The sequence below is a fragment of the Leuresthes tenuis genome, unplaced genomic scaffold (genome assembly GCF_036924035.1).
Source record: "Leuresthes tenuis unplaced genomic scaffold, fLeuTen1.0.hap1 SCAF_24, whole genome shotgun sequence".
Classification (NCBI taxonomy): domain Eukaryota; kingdom Metazoa; phylum Chordata; class Actinopteri; order Atheriniformes; family Atherinopsidae; genus Leuresthes; species Leuresthes tenuis.
In genome coordinates this window covers 16998067-17013103 of record NW_027325378.1, presented here as the reverse complement: position 1 = coordinate 17013103, position 15037 = coordinate 16998067, and the positions used below count along the sequence as shown (strand labels likewise).

The 15037-nt window shown below is 38.5% G+C and overlaps 2 protein-coding genes across 2 annotated transcripts; both read right to left on the bottom strand.

The window, feature by feature from the left end:
• Positions 1-1613: 1613 nt before the first annotated feature.
• On the bottom strand, positions 1614-5021 carry LOC140284420 (sialic acid-binding Ig-like lectin 14). Its single transcript, XM_072378291.1, has 7 exons — positions 4883-5021; positions 3917-4012; positions 3339-3722; positions 2560-2874; positions 2321-2405; positions 2051-2090; positions 1614-1850 (listed from the first exon to the last, which is right to left on the bottom strand). The coding sequence occupies exons 1-7, from the start codon at positions 5019-5021 to the stop codon at positions 1614-1616; spliced, it is 1296 nt and encodes a 431-aa protein (XP_072234392.1).
• A 43-nt stretch (positions 5022-5064) lies between these two features.
• On the bottom strand, positions 5065-11544 carry LOC140284419 (sialic acid-binding Ig-like lectin 13). Its single transcript, XM_072378290.1, has 10 exons — positions 11481-11544; positions 10903-11286; positions 10200-10505; positions 9862-10125; positions 9636-9717; positions 9428-9467; positions 8996-9217; positions 7164-7222; positions 5465-5576; positions 5065-5148 (listed from the first exon to the last, which is right to left on the bottom strand). Exons 1-10 carry the CDS (start codon positions 11542-11544, stop codon positions 5065-5067), a joined length of 1617 nt encoding a protein of 538 aa, XP_072234391.1.
• Between the last annotated feature and the right edge of the window lie 3493 nt (positions 11545-15037).

Genomic DNA, 15037 nt, shown 5'->3' with positions numbered 1-15037 from the left:
CAAGGAGACAAGTCTGCACAACAAAGCTTTATCACAAAGCTGACACAGGGCTGTCTTAGTTCTAAAATGATACTTCTGCTATTTATGCTTAATACTACAAAAAACATCAGCCACACATGGTTCTACTTTCTGCTACTGAAGCATTAGCCACATAAGGTCATGAGACATTCCTGTCGTTCCGTCCTGTCACTGTCTATGTTAGATGAGTACAATGTAGTTCATATTATAACGTCATGCAAGCTTTCTTTGTTCGGTAAATCCAGGTTTGTACAGAGGATAGAGCTAGCAAAGATAGGAGGCCTTCTTCAGCACACAGTGTCCCTTAATCTTCCAACACTGCTAAACATTCTCGCACACAGTACTGCTTTTCTCATAGTGTAACCTCATGATATTATTCGAACACTGTCCTTTGACCCTGCTTATGGTTTGCTGCTCCTATGGCTGGCTCATAAGTGGCTATGATTTGTGTGGAGCTGGGTGTTCTCTGAGCTATTTTTTTCATTGAGTAACTTGTGTTAGATATCATAAGCACTATTGGGTTTTATTTGATATTTTGGAAAACCCTCTTGATTGTTTACTCAAATTTACTCAATTTTATTTTGGTGTTCTTTAGGTGGTGGCTGGCCTCTGATGGGGGTATCTCCCTTTTGACGTGCCATGTTTAAACCTGCACTTCCAGTCGTGCAAGCCTATCCACACCAAAAATTTGCTCTGAATTTGTCATTTTTCCTCATAAAACCCAATTTTGTTGAAAATATTTGCAATGGGAAATAGAATCCTGTCTCTTGCTGCTTAAGTTAGCGAACCTAAGTGCCATAACTGTAAATGAAACAAACCTATGATAACATTTCCTTGGGTGCAGTTTCCAGGGTGGCGTTGTCAGAACAGTTCCTACATTTCTGGTTCAAACTGCAAATCCCGGGAACATAACCATACTCAATCCTACGTATAACCAACCACATCTATCCCTCGTCACACTTAGAACAAACTGAAGTTAACTGGTGACTTTGACCTCCCCACTCTTAACTGCTTTTTAAAGAGGATCACAAATAGCTAATGGCAACTTCCTGTTCTCAATTCCAAAAATTCCAAAAATATCTTCTTCTTTTAAATATCTAAAAGAACGTCAGTGTAGATATGAGGCAAGCAAGTTGCAAAAAAGTAAAAAAACCTAAATGAAATATAATCAAGAAGTATCCAGATATTTACAATTTCACTGAAGTGATTCTGGGTGGACTGCAGTTCAGTGAAAAAACTGTTCTGTCGTTTGATGGCTTAAAATTTGAATTTCAGTATTAAAATCATGAACGATGCATCCTCTGGGTTAAAGAAGATGGAGAGAGTGTGTCATATTTGTTAGAACCAGAGTTGTACAAAGTACTACAAGAACTTCTGCTTAAGTAAAATTGTGATTAATTCTTCCATCACTGACTTGCATTACACAATATGCATGTGTCTTATCACACATCCAGGTGTGGATAGACAGGTCCAAAAATGTCAAAAGAGACAAAACTGTGTGCGCTGCGGTGTGTGAAGCTTTAGAGCTTTACGTTATTAAACTGTGAGGAGTATCAACAACATATTTATGTCTCAACATGATCACACTACAGAAGTTATTTTTTCTTCACTTGAGCGTAGAGATCCTCCGGGCTGTCAGCAGTCTGTGTTGAGCTGTTTTCTGGCTCCGACACTTTGACCTGTGCGTACACCGTCTCCTGCTGCTGTCTGCTGTCCTGCACTGAGACGGAGGAAGGTTCAGGTCTCTTCCTGAAGTTCATCTCTTCATAATGGAGTTCTTCCTCTGGTTTAGTGGCTGGTGTTTGAAGAGCAAGATCCTCTCCTGTTTGACTCTGTGGAAACGTGTTGAACAAGAAGTGCAATGAGCTGGATCCTGTTCAGTAACTAGCACTTTGATCACATTTAAAGGGGTCTCTTAGCAAATTTAAACACTAAGTAAATCCTTACTGTGTACGCAGCTGCTGTCAGGAATCTTAGACTACAATCACATTCACAGTGCAGTACTGTTCACAAAAGTTTAACAATAACTCACCTGAGTCTGATGTGGAGTTGGATGTTTGGACTTAAAGCACCTGGAAGACATCACAGAGCAGTCAGAATTATTCTACTGTGTTTCAGGTTAAAACACAGAGACACAGACTGAGAGCGAGTTGAGACTGATACGAAGCAAAGATTATTGGATGAACATCAGTCAAAAAACATCAGATTAAAATCCAGGTTGTGGAAGTTACTGATGACACTAAAAAGAAACTTCTCCATGAGGTCCTTCTGTATTTTAGACATCTTATATTCTGATGCTCACCAAACAGAAACAACCAGGCAGATGAGCACAACGACAACAATGATCACTGTAATAACTGAAGTTGACAGTTGAGAGCTCCAAATTCCTAAAAAATAAAAGAGGAAAAAAACATTAAAAAAATAAAATGAAGGTAAAACAAAAATCAGTTGTTTTTAGAGAATTAAATTATACAAATATGAAAAGGATTTGTAGAACAAAACACCTAAAAACTTTTTGTGAAATAAAACTTTTCATTTTACCTTCACTTTTTGAAACACTGAGAGTCACTTCTGTCTCTGCTGTCTTGACATGTTTTCCTTCATTCACAGGATATCTGACAGAGCAGTTGATGGTGTATCCATCATGTGTGTCTGACAGAGTGATGGTCTCCTGGATTTTAGCTGTAAAGGTTCCATCTGTGTTTTCCTCTATTTGTCTATGAGAGTTTTGTTGGAGATTCCAGGTGAGTTCAGGAGGGGAGTGAGGACAGGGAGTGAAAGCTGAGCAGGTGATGGTGACAGACTCCTTCTCCTTCAGTTCACCTGAGAAGTTGATTCTGGGTTTCCAAGCAGAATCTGTGTTTAAGATAAAGTAAAATACTGAACATTTACAAGAAAATAATCAGATGAAGGTGTTGTTGATATCTAAAACATATTGATAAAAAATAGAGACAGATAAACTTAACAACTACCTAATTTATATAGATTTTGCCGATCTCTGATAATATAAACAAAATAATAAAATGTTTTCCAGTGTTGCAGTTACAGCATTGCAGACATCAGCAGAAAGATTGTTTAATGTATACTGTCAGTATCTCAGCAGTATTCAACTGTGATAACTTCTAAAACGACCACTTTGTGTTCACAAACTGCTTTCTTTAACACTGAACTCTGACTGATGCTGTTGATAATCCTACAGAAGATGTTTCATTTCACACTGAAGCTTAGATTAAAGGAGTTTGTAGTTTTACACTAAAACTAGAACTGATGTCACATTTTATTAAAAATGTTATAGACTAATGAAAAGAAACCTTGCTCACCTTTAACTGTTATTTGAATAGGATCATCACAAGCTGTTGCTCTGAACGGTCCGTTCTCAACTCTGAAGAAGTATTTGTCTGTATGAGTTGTGCTTAAATCAGAATACAGAGTGGTGCAGTTTTTCTGACTCAGGTTTCCAGTGATCTTCATTTGATAGATGTTAGTCGACTTACTGCTGTTGAAAACTACATTGTCTGGATACACAGCAAACTTCTGGTCACTTTTAATCCACACTCCATAGATAGTTCCTCTAATGTTAAATGTTGTTTGATCTGTAGTAAAGCTACATGGGATTCGCAAGCAAGATCCACTCAGTGCTTCCATGTCCTTTGGTGCAGTAATGGAGAGACCTGCTGGTTTCTGATAACAATCAGCCAAAACACCTGTAAAACCAGACTAATGATGAACATAATGTGGAGCAAAATCTGCCTGAAAACAAAGTTCATGACACACAAACTACAGTTCAGCTGCAGCATGTTACATGTGGAGCCTTTAAATAACATCAGTATCAAATATTTAAGACCAGAAATGATTCAAGTCATGTTTCCAAATGAAAGTGAGAGAACAAAGAGCTCACCTGGAAGAAAGAAGACACTCAGGAACATGTTGACTGTCACCACGTTCACAGACAGGGCTGCCATGAAACTCCTACATTCCTCCTTCATCTCTGAGACTGAAAACAAGCTGAAATAAACGGTCGTATGTCTGTGTTTTCAGCAAAGCAGATATGAACTAAAACTTCTTTTCAGCAACTTCAAACATTTAAACCAGAAACTTAAAATCTACAAAACAGAATTTATTGTGTCCTGAAGTATTTTTCAGCAGAATTCATGAAAATAACAAAAATGGTCAAATCTCAGGCTGGAAATGTTAAAATATATAAATCATTCATATCATTGTTACCGTGATCCGCAGGAGATCAGATTACCAACTTCTTTGTTAAACAGTAAATGTCAAGCAAAAGCTTGATGTCTTTATCCCTCCTGCTGCCTGAAAGAGGAAGTCAGACTGTAGTATTTTGAGCTCATTAGGGCTTTTACATTACAAGCAACATTCATCCATTCACACACACACTTACAGCACGTCTCAGTCTATGATAGATAGATAGATAGATAGATAGATAGATAGATAGATAGATAGATAGATAGATAGATAGATAGATAGATAGATAGATAGATAGATAGATAGATAGATAGATAGATAGATAGATAGATAGATAGATAGATAGATAGATAGATAGATAGATAGATAGATAGATAGATAGATAGATAGATAGATAGATAGATAGATAGATAGATAGATAGACTTTATTAATCTCTTTGGGAGGTTCCGTCCGGGAAATTGAAATCTCCATCTCACTCTCACTCAGCACTGTTATGTACAGAAATGTACAGAATAAAGAAAAGTGGAAAAACACCCAACACCAGCACCCATACAAACAGAAAAATAATAATAATATACTAGTAATGGTAATGGAAATAATAATAATAATAGTGAATAGTGATGCTAATGAATAATAGTACGTATATAAATTTAAGTATACACAGGGGACAAAGGAGTTCTTCAATCTGTTGGTCCTGAACCTGCAGAGAAGCAGCCTCTCGCTGAACCGGCTTCTCTGGCTGGTGATGAGTGTGCAGAGGGTGGCTGGCATTGTCCAGTATAGCCTGGAGTTTGTCCATTGTTTTCCTCTTTGCCACTGTCGCCAGAGGGTCCAGCTTCGTGCTAACCAGAGCCGGCCCGCCTAATCAGCTTCTCCAGCTCTTTGAGGTACTCCCTCCCCAGCACACCACAGCGTAGGACAGGACGCTGGTGACCACAGAGTGGTAGAAAATCCCTAAGAGCTTTATGCAGATATTGAAAGATCTCAACCTCCTCAGGAAGTACATCCTGCTCTGGGCCTTCTTGTACAACTGTCTTGTGTTGCTTGTCCAGTCCAGCTTGTTGTCTAGCCACAGCCAAAGATATTTATAGGTTTTCACAACCTCCATCTCCTCTCCTCCGTTCCTAACAGAACTGGTCTAGGACTGGGTCTGTCCCCCCCGAAATTGATGACCAGTTCCTTAGTCTTTGAGGTGTTGAGCTGCAGGTTGTTCATGTGGCACCAGATAACAAAGTTCCTTACCAAGCTCCTGTACACTTTGTTGTCTCTGATACACCCCATGATGGCTGTGTCATCTGCAAACTTCTGGATGTGACACAATCCAGAGTTGTAGCAGAAGTCTGCGGTGTACAGACTGAAGAGGATGGGGGACAGTACAGTGGTTTATCCAGCAGGTGGAAACAAAGACTGTGACATCAATAAAACCAGCAGACAAAACTTGAACAATAAACAAAGCTGTGGTCCACCTGATGGAAAAATGGAAAAGAGGACAGCCCAACTAACCAACTTCCCATTATCTTCAAGTACACACACAGTCATCATTTTCCATCTGACTACTTCTCTCTCTCTGTCTCTCTTTCTGTCTCTCTTTCTGTCTCTCTTTCTGTCTCTCTTTCTGTCTCTCTCTCTCTCTCTCTCTCTCTCTCTCTCTCTCTCTCTCTCTCTCTCTCTCCCTCTCACATTCACACACACCCACACACATCTCCTTACATACTGTATCAACCAGAGTTGAGTGAGATGGGGAACTAGTTTGTTTCTGCAGCCATTTAAAAAAACTGTACGAGTCAAGATATTATCAGGCTGTATATTGGTGTGTGTATTTCTCATTTTACCTCTCTTTTCTTCTTTGTGTATTTTACTGTTCTCAATATAAAAGTACAGGCAGCATCATCTTATTCAATGTTTACCAGACTGTTGCAAACTGATTAGTCGAGATTTGTGATCTGCTAACATTTAGATCATACATGCATGGCCCTAAATACACGGGGCTTAGGCTTCTTTGTAATCTGTTATTTATTTATTCTGCTAAAGGGCTCATTTGCTTTACTTGTGAAGTGAGACAGGAGTCAGACAGATGGTTTCTAATCCTAATGGTTCATTTAGTGACATTCTGTAATTATATAAGAGTCTCCAAAGACACAGAAACCCACTACACCTCATTCTTTCCCCACTTGTAACTCCCCCACTTGAGGCAACAACTCACTCCGACCCAAAGCGGTGAAACACTGACAACCACATCCTCAGACTTGGCAGAACTAATTCTCATACTGGCAGCTTCACACTCAGATGGAGATGGCCATGAAACAAGGACAAAGCAAAGCTGGCGTCCTGAGAAGCAACATTAGACGAGTGTGAAGAAGTTAACTTACAATTAGCATAAAACATTTATTTTTTCTACCGTAAAAAGAGTCTACAGCTAAAATACCACATGTGATGTTTCACTGGTGGTACTTCTAAATTGAGCAGATCAGCAACAGACCATGCAACAACTTCTCTGTTTAGTTTTTCTTTTCATCATTTTTCTGTTGTCACACATTGTTGCTAAGGTTTCATGTCTGTTTTTTGGTTGATGAGAAACAGTTTTTCAAAGGGAAGTGATTTACATGTGCAGTATAAAAATATCAGTGCATGTGCACACTGTGAGTTCAACAGGCCGGTTGCAATAAAAGAGCAGAGCTTAAGCTAAAGCAAATGGTTTTTGGGGATAAAAATTGTTGTTTAAACTGGAAAAGAGTTTTTAAAAAGCTTGTGAAATAACTGGCCATTAAAACCTGATCAAATAGAAAGGCAGAAGTTACAGCAATATAACATTTTTATTGTTTTTCCAGAAAATATCACACCTCAGCTGGCTTTAAGGAGACAAATCAAATGACTAACAAGTCACAGAAAATGTAGCTGTAACACAAAGATGTCAAGATACAAACAGCTGTTTTCATCCTACTGAGCCTCATGTTGCCTTTGAGTCAAACATCTGTCATGAGATCTTTGCTCAAGTGATGCCTGAAACATCAGCAGCTTTTATGTGACCAACAGTGCAGCCCAGTGGTGAAAAGCTGTTCTACAGTAATGTTAGAGGATGTTGGCACAACAGGGAAGCACAAGTGCAGAAAATGTCATCAACAAATACAGTTTGTTTACCTTCTCTCTGTTTACCTGCTCCTAACTCATCACATCAGCTGATTTCCTCAGCTGATCCAATCACAGCTTCTCTCTGTCATTTTAATTCAATTTAATTCTTCAATAACAAACTAAAAAAATTAAATATTCCATATTTTCTCTGATATGATGCATATGAGATAACCTTTGTGTAACAATGTGACAAGATTGTTACAGAGGAAGCATCTAAAGTGATCTTTGTGGAATATCTCTTGAACAGTTGTAGTTTCACTGCTGCACGCCCACATCACAGCTCAGTGTAAGTGTGGTCGAGCTTTTCCTTCCAGCTTTCCTTAACCCCATGATGTTTTCCACCGTGGTCAAGGAGAGGAGCTTAGGACAAGTTGTAGGAAGGTCCTTTTCTTGACTATTCGATGAGACCCCTTGTGTAATCTCTTCAGTTTTTTTTCCTGTCCTTCTATAAACCTTCAGTTTTCTGATTTACACCACCTGTGTGTTGTTACTCGTTACTCCCCTCAGCAGGTTTTTAGTTTATTTTGTTAACCTCAGCTTCAGTGACCTGTCAGTCAAAAACTATGATCCAAAAGTCTCATCAGTACAGGTTTACTGGGCCTCTATTTATGGTGACTGAATTGGAAAAAAAAATCTTGCAGAATTGCAGACAAATGCTGTATTAGCATTAAACTGAAGGAGATCTCCTGTAATTCTACACAGAATTGATCCTGTAATGTATACTGAACCATTCCTGTGATTTCTGTGGATTAAACAACGTAACAATCTCTCACTTATTCAGCACCTGTTTGTTCTCTAAACTGTTTTGGATTGATTTACAAAACTTTTTTTCAAGGAAAACAGGCCAACTAGTGGAACTTAAAAAAGGAGGTATTCTGTTCTATTTAAGGAAGAATTCAAGAGTACCAGCTTTATATACAGACGATAAAACAGTCAGGTATAAAAATGTAAATTAACTTTGTCTCTAATAGTATTCAAACTCCAATATAAATCTATTAACATGTTTAAAAATCAAAAGACAGCTAAAACCCAAACTGTGAGTAAAAAGCATAAAATCATAGATCTACCCACCACACCCTGATAATAAACTGTTGATTGTCTCCTGCACAATGCATACATCATATAACTAGCCAGAACAAGAGAACATTAAAACAGGAGCAGTTCAGCTCCTTTGTTCTTCTCAACACTCAAAGTGCTGCCAAAACAAGAGGAGACACAACGCTGTGCTAACACACTGGTGCCTGTCCCAACACCAAAATGAGCACAAACTTTGAAATTAACAATATTTTGCAGATGTAACAGTTACGTTGTTGCCTTTGATTACAATGACGTTGCAGTTTAACATATTAGAAAAGTGAAGACGTCCTCCACCACTGGCCTAAATGATGTGATATGCAGATCACTTATCACACATCAGCTATTTGAAGTAAGAACACAGACGTTAACGATGATGATTCAATCTTAATCTTAATGATATCAGTGAATAAACCATGTGAGCTGCAGTTTGAGGAGGTTCAGAGCTTCCTGTGATAAAACTGTGAGGAGGAAAAACAGATTCTTTGTGTCATTTAACATGAACTTATATTGTTTATGAGGCAAAAATAAACTTATATGATCACACTACAGAAGTTATTTTTTCTTCACTTGAGCGTAGAGATCCTCCGGGCTGTCAGCAGTCTGTGTTGAGCTGTTTTCTGGCTCCGACACTTTGACCTGTGCGTACACCGTCTCCTGCTGCTGTCTGCTGTCCTGCACTGAGACGGAGGAAGGTTCAGTTCTCTTCCTGAAGTTCATCTCTTCATAATGGAGTTCTTCCTCTGGTTTAGTGGCTGGTGTTTGAAGAGCAAGATCCTCTCCTGTTTGACTCTGTGGAAACGTGTTGAACAAGAAGTGCAGTGAGCTGGATCCTTCCACACAGAATGAAATAATGACTCACGTTCAGTGAATGGTTATTTGATCCCAGTTAAACAGCATTTTAATGATAAGCTTACTGTTCATGCAGCTGCTGTCAGGAATCTTAGACTACAATCACATTCACTGTGCAGTACTGTTCACAAAAGTTTAACAATAACTCACCTGAGTCTGATGTGGAGTTGGATGTTTGGACTTAAAGCACCTGGAAGACATCAGAGAGCAGTCAGAATAATTCTACTGTGTTTCAGGTTAAAATCCAGCTTGTAGAAGTTACTGACGACACTAAAAGGACAGAACTTGAATTTAAGTTTAGTTGAAACTTCTCCATGAGGTCATCTGTATTTTAGACATCTTATATTCTGATGCTCACCAAACAGAAACAATCAGGCAGATGAGCACAATGACAACAATCACTGTAATAACTGAAGTTGACAGTGGAGAGCTCCTTATTCCTAAAAAAAATAAAATAAAGGTAAAACAAAAATCAGTTGTTTTTATGAAATTAAATTATATAAATATTAAAAAGATTTGTAGAACAAAACACCCCAAAACTTGACAGTTTTATGTAAAATAAAACGTCTCCATTTCACCTTCACCTTTCAAATGAATCCATGATGACGTCTGATTACCGAGAATATTTGCAGCCACACAGAAATAAATTTCTATATCTGTCACACTGGTCATCTTGAGTCTGTAAAAGTCTCCTTCAGCTACTTTCATGGCTCCATGTTTGCTGTCCTTGAACCAGGTGAAGCTGCTGATGGGAGGATTGGCTCTGCTGGAGCAGCTCAGGTTCATCCAGCTACCTGCTGACACCAAACCTGATGGACTGATGGATGCTGAGGTGTCTTTAGGAGCATCTGAGGAAAATGTGACACATTAACTTTATTCATCAGAAACGGATGAACCATGATGTGCTGACAGGATCACTTACATGAAACACTGAGAGTCACTTCTGTCTCTGCTGTCTTGACATGTTTTCCTTCATTCACAGGATATCTGACAGAGCAGTTGATGGTGTATCCATCATGTGTGTCTGACAGAGTGATGGTCTCCTGGATTTTAGCTGTAAAGGTTCCATCTGTGTTTTCCTCCATTTGTCTGTGAGAGTTTTGTTGGAGATTCCAGGTGAGTTCAGGAGGGGAGTGAGGACAGGGAGTGAAAGCTGAGCAGGTGATGGTGACAGACTCCTTCTCCTTCAGTTCACCTGGGATGTTGATTCTGGGTTTCCAAGCAGAATCTGTGGTTTAGCATCAAACACAAATGATAACATAAAAAAAAGAAACCATAATAGTTTTATTTGATTCTACACAGATGGAGATCAGTGTGAAGTTATCAAGCCAATTCCAAAATTTGCTAAATCAAATCAAAGTTATAATTCTCCTGTTACAACTCTTAATGTTGCATCTGTACTTTGGAGGCTGAAATATCTGGTCACAAATGTTATGGCTGACAATAATTACATCAACTCGACCTGTGATGACTGATGATGAATTATTTCCATGTCTTCTTGTTTTAATGTACATGATGGTTGTTGTCTTATGTTTGAATTTGTTGATGAAGATAAATGTACAACTAATTTCAAATTCTATTCCTACTAATAACATTATAGAGTAATGAAGAGAAAATTTTCTCACCTTTAACTGTGATGTTAAGAGGATCATCACAAGCTGTTGCTCTGAACGGTCCGTTCTCAACTCTGAAGAAGTATTTGTCTGTATGAGTTGTGTTTAAATCAGACAACAGAGTGGTGCAGTTTTTCTGACTCAGGTTTCCAGTGATCTTCATTTGATAGATGTTAGTCGACTTACTGCTGTTGAAAACTACATTGTTTGGATTCAAGGTAACACTCTTTTTAATCTTAATCCACACTCCATAGATAGTTCCTGTGCTGTTAAATGTTGTATGATCTGTAGTAAAGTTACATGGGATTTGCAAACAAGATCCACTCAGTGCTTCCATCTCCTTTGGTGCAGTAATGTAGAGGTGTGCTTGTTTCTGATCACAACCAGCCAAAACACCTGTAAAACCAGACTAATGATGAACGTAATGTGGAGCAAAATCTGTCTGAAGAGAAAGTTCATGACACACAAACTACAGTTCAGCTGCAGCATGTTACATGTGGAGCCTTTAAATGACATCAGTATCAAACATTTCAGACCAGAAATGATTCAAGTAATGTTTCCAAATGAAAGTGAGAGAACAAAGAGCTCACCTGGAAGAAAGAAGACACTCAGGAACATGTTGACTTTCACCACGTTCACAGACAGGGCTGCCATGAAACTCCTACATTCCTCCTTCATCTCTGAGACTGAAAACAAGCTGAAATAAACGGTCGTATGTCCGTGTTTTCAGCAAAGCAGATATGAACTAAAACTTCTTTTCAGCAACTTCAAACATTTAAACCAGAAACTTAAAATCTACAAAACAGAATTTATTGTGTCCTGAAGTATTTTTCAGCAGAATTCATGAAAAGGAGAAACATGGTCAAATCTCAGGCTGGAAATGTTAAAATATATAAATCATTCATATCATTGTTACCGTGATCCGCAGCAGATCAAAGAACCAACTTCTCTGTTCAACAGTAAATGTCAAGTAAAAGCTTGATGGCTTCATCCTTCCTGCTGCCACCGTGTGAAAGAGGAAGTCACACTGTAGTATTCTGAGCTCATTAGGGTGTGAATGACAAATTGTTTTGTGAAAGATTATTTTTATTACACGTCTCACTGTCAGCAAATGCCCGTTTTAGTAAGAGTGTTTTTTTAATTAATTCAGGTGTTCATCGAAAACAGTTCAAAAAGATGAATTTGTGCACTTTTGCTGCACACAAACATGGTAAATGCAGCATTTCTGGTCTAGTTGACCACTCAAAGCGCTTTTACACTACAAGCCACATCCATCCATTCACACACACTCTTACAGCACGTCTTACTCGATACATGGTTACAGGCAATGATGTGATTCTTTTTTTTAACCTCACACTGAGTTTCATCCAGCAGTTAGGCAGATGTTTTTTAATCCCAATGGTTCATTTAGTGACGTTCTGTAGTTAAAAGATTATACAGCTAAAATACCACGTGTGAAGTTTCAGTGATGGTACTTCTAGATTAAGCAGATCAGCAACAAACCATGCAACAACTTCTATGTTTAGTTTTTCATGACCAAGTAAACAGCTTTTTAAGAATGTAGCACAGTTAGTTATACAGACAGTCAATGTGACATGATTTAGAAATAGTTTTCATCGTTTTGCTGTAGTCACACATTGTTGCTAAGGTTTCATGTCTGTTTTTTGGTTGATGAGAAACAGTTTTTCAAAGGGGATTATTTACATGTGTAGTATAAAAATATCAGTGCATGTGCACACTGTGAGTTCAACAGGCCGGTTGCAATAAGAGAGCAGAGCTTAAGCTAAAGCAAATGGTTTTTAGGGATAAAAATCTGAAACATGAGCAGGGGTAAGTTGTTTAAACTGGAAAAGAGTTTTTAAAAAGCTTGTGAAATAACTGGCCATTAAAACCTGATCAAATAAAAAGGCAGAAGTTACAGTAATATAATATTTTTTATTGTTTTTCCAAAAAATATCACACCCCAGCTGGCTTTAAGGAGACAAATCAAATGACTAACAAGTCACAGAAAATGTAGCTGTAAAGACGTCAAGATACAAACAGCTGTTTTCATCCTACTGAGCCTCATGTTGCCTTTGAGTCAAACATCTGTCATGAGATCTTTGCTCAAGTGATGCCTGAAACATCAGCAGCTTTTATGTGACCAACAGTGCAGCCCAGTGGTGAAAAGCTGTTCTACAGTAATGTTAGAGGATGTTGGCACAACAGGGAAGCACAAGTGCAGAAAATGTCATCAACAAATACAGTTTGTTTACCTTCTCTCTGTTTACCTGCTCCTAACTCATCACATCAGCTGATTTCCTCAGCTTACCCAATCACAGCTTCTCTCTGTCATTTTAAACTCTCACCTTTTCTCCTGCTTTCTGAGGTAATTTCATTCTCAGATCCATGTGAAACCTCCTCCACCCTTTTCACCTCCAGCTTTTATCACGTGTCAGTAGTCGCTCTTCAGTTCACATCACATCAATCCAGACATTCAGCATCACTCTTTCCTCCACTCCATCACCACCAGTGTTTACAAACTGCATGAGAGAAATTTACTTCCTTTAATATTCCTTTTCAGGTTGTAAAAGCCTCCATAAACTAATATATGGTAACTGCCAAAGACTCCACAGATGTCTTTATTAGCTTTTAATTACTGTACATATAATGTAAAAATCAATTGATTTAAGGCTGTCCTTCATTCCTGTTTTCCTGTGTGTATCAATTTTAACTCAAAGTCATTCAGATATACTTATATAACAGTATATAAGTGTGTCTCTACTTAGAGTGGAGGGACATCTATTTGCTTGTACCTGACAGTTGACAAATTACATGAAAACAAGTGTTTGAGGCCGACATAAAAATCAGAGCAATCTGTCACAACAAAGCCACACAGTGACCTGGAGGTTGGGACTTTTGTTCACTGAAATGCTGGCAGTGAAAGTGCTTTTTTTTATTATTTAGGAACCTTCCTAACTAAGTGAAATCACCCAGAAATACATAAGAGTCATGGATAATCTCTAAGGAAAGGAACTATCATACTGCCTTCCAAATCTCCTTTAACACAGGATACACCGGAACATTCTTTATGAAAGTCTGTCCAACAATTTCTCAATTATTTTCATCCAGTTACCAACTAGACTTCTTTTGAATAAATATGAAGACATGAGGGTGCGTTTGAACAGCCTGTGACACCCCCATATATGTATTTTTTTTAGTTTTTCTGCAGTTTTACTGTGAGCGTTCTGGAAGACCAGGAAGGCAGTGCCCACTCAAAAGTTGTAGTGTTTTGTTGTTTTTTTTTAATTGAAACAGCCCATAAAGTCTGTGTTATTGCCCTCTATGGATATATTAAGTAGATAATATAGGCAGTATCACACTGTACAATTATATGTGTCAGACTCCAGTAGATTTCTGAGTTGAGGTTGTATTAAATCAATAATATATTAACATTAAAATCTCAAATAACTGGTTCGTGTAGCCACTGCACTTCGACTTTACATGTGCTCTGTTATTTGCTCTGCTCAAGGGTTGGGGGTGACATGATTATGTGAGTGAAGAGGAGCTAAAAAGTGTGATTTTAATTTAGTAAAATTTTATGAGCCCAGTTAATGATTTAGTATACTGTATTTGCATGAAAAAGTCACCAAGACCCAGACCCCCAGGATAAGCTTAAAAATGGATTTCACTTGCTCCAGTCTGCACCTAATAATAATCAGCTAAATGAGCGGCATTTGAATTTATTAAAAGACGGTTTGACCTTTAATAATAAGTGGGTGAAAGAGAAAGACATTGCAAAGCGCTTTGTAAAACTAAGAAAAGGTTAAAGGAGGTGACATAAGTTTGACCTGTTTACAGTCGCCGTGACGATCCTGCAGAACCCACGTCCATGCAGTTCATATGTATTTACAGATTTATTGTGAAAAGTACCTGGCCCATGGGGGTCCATGGGGGCTGTACTGCATGGGCCTCCTGGTGGGTAGGGGTCACTATAGTCTTGCCTTCTTGTCTCTTTTTGGGATGGAGCTGTGTCATTTGGAGAGGACTCCATCAGTTGCCAGTACTCCCGGCGTCAGGTGGAGCTGGGGTTCCAACATGGCATTTTGGGTGGAGGTGTCCCTTGCTGTCAGTGGTGTCCTGCTGCAGCTGGTCGCCCCCATGTATT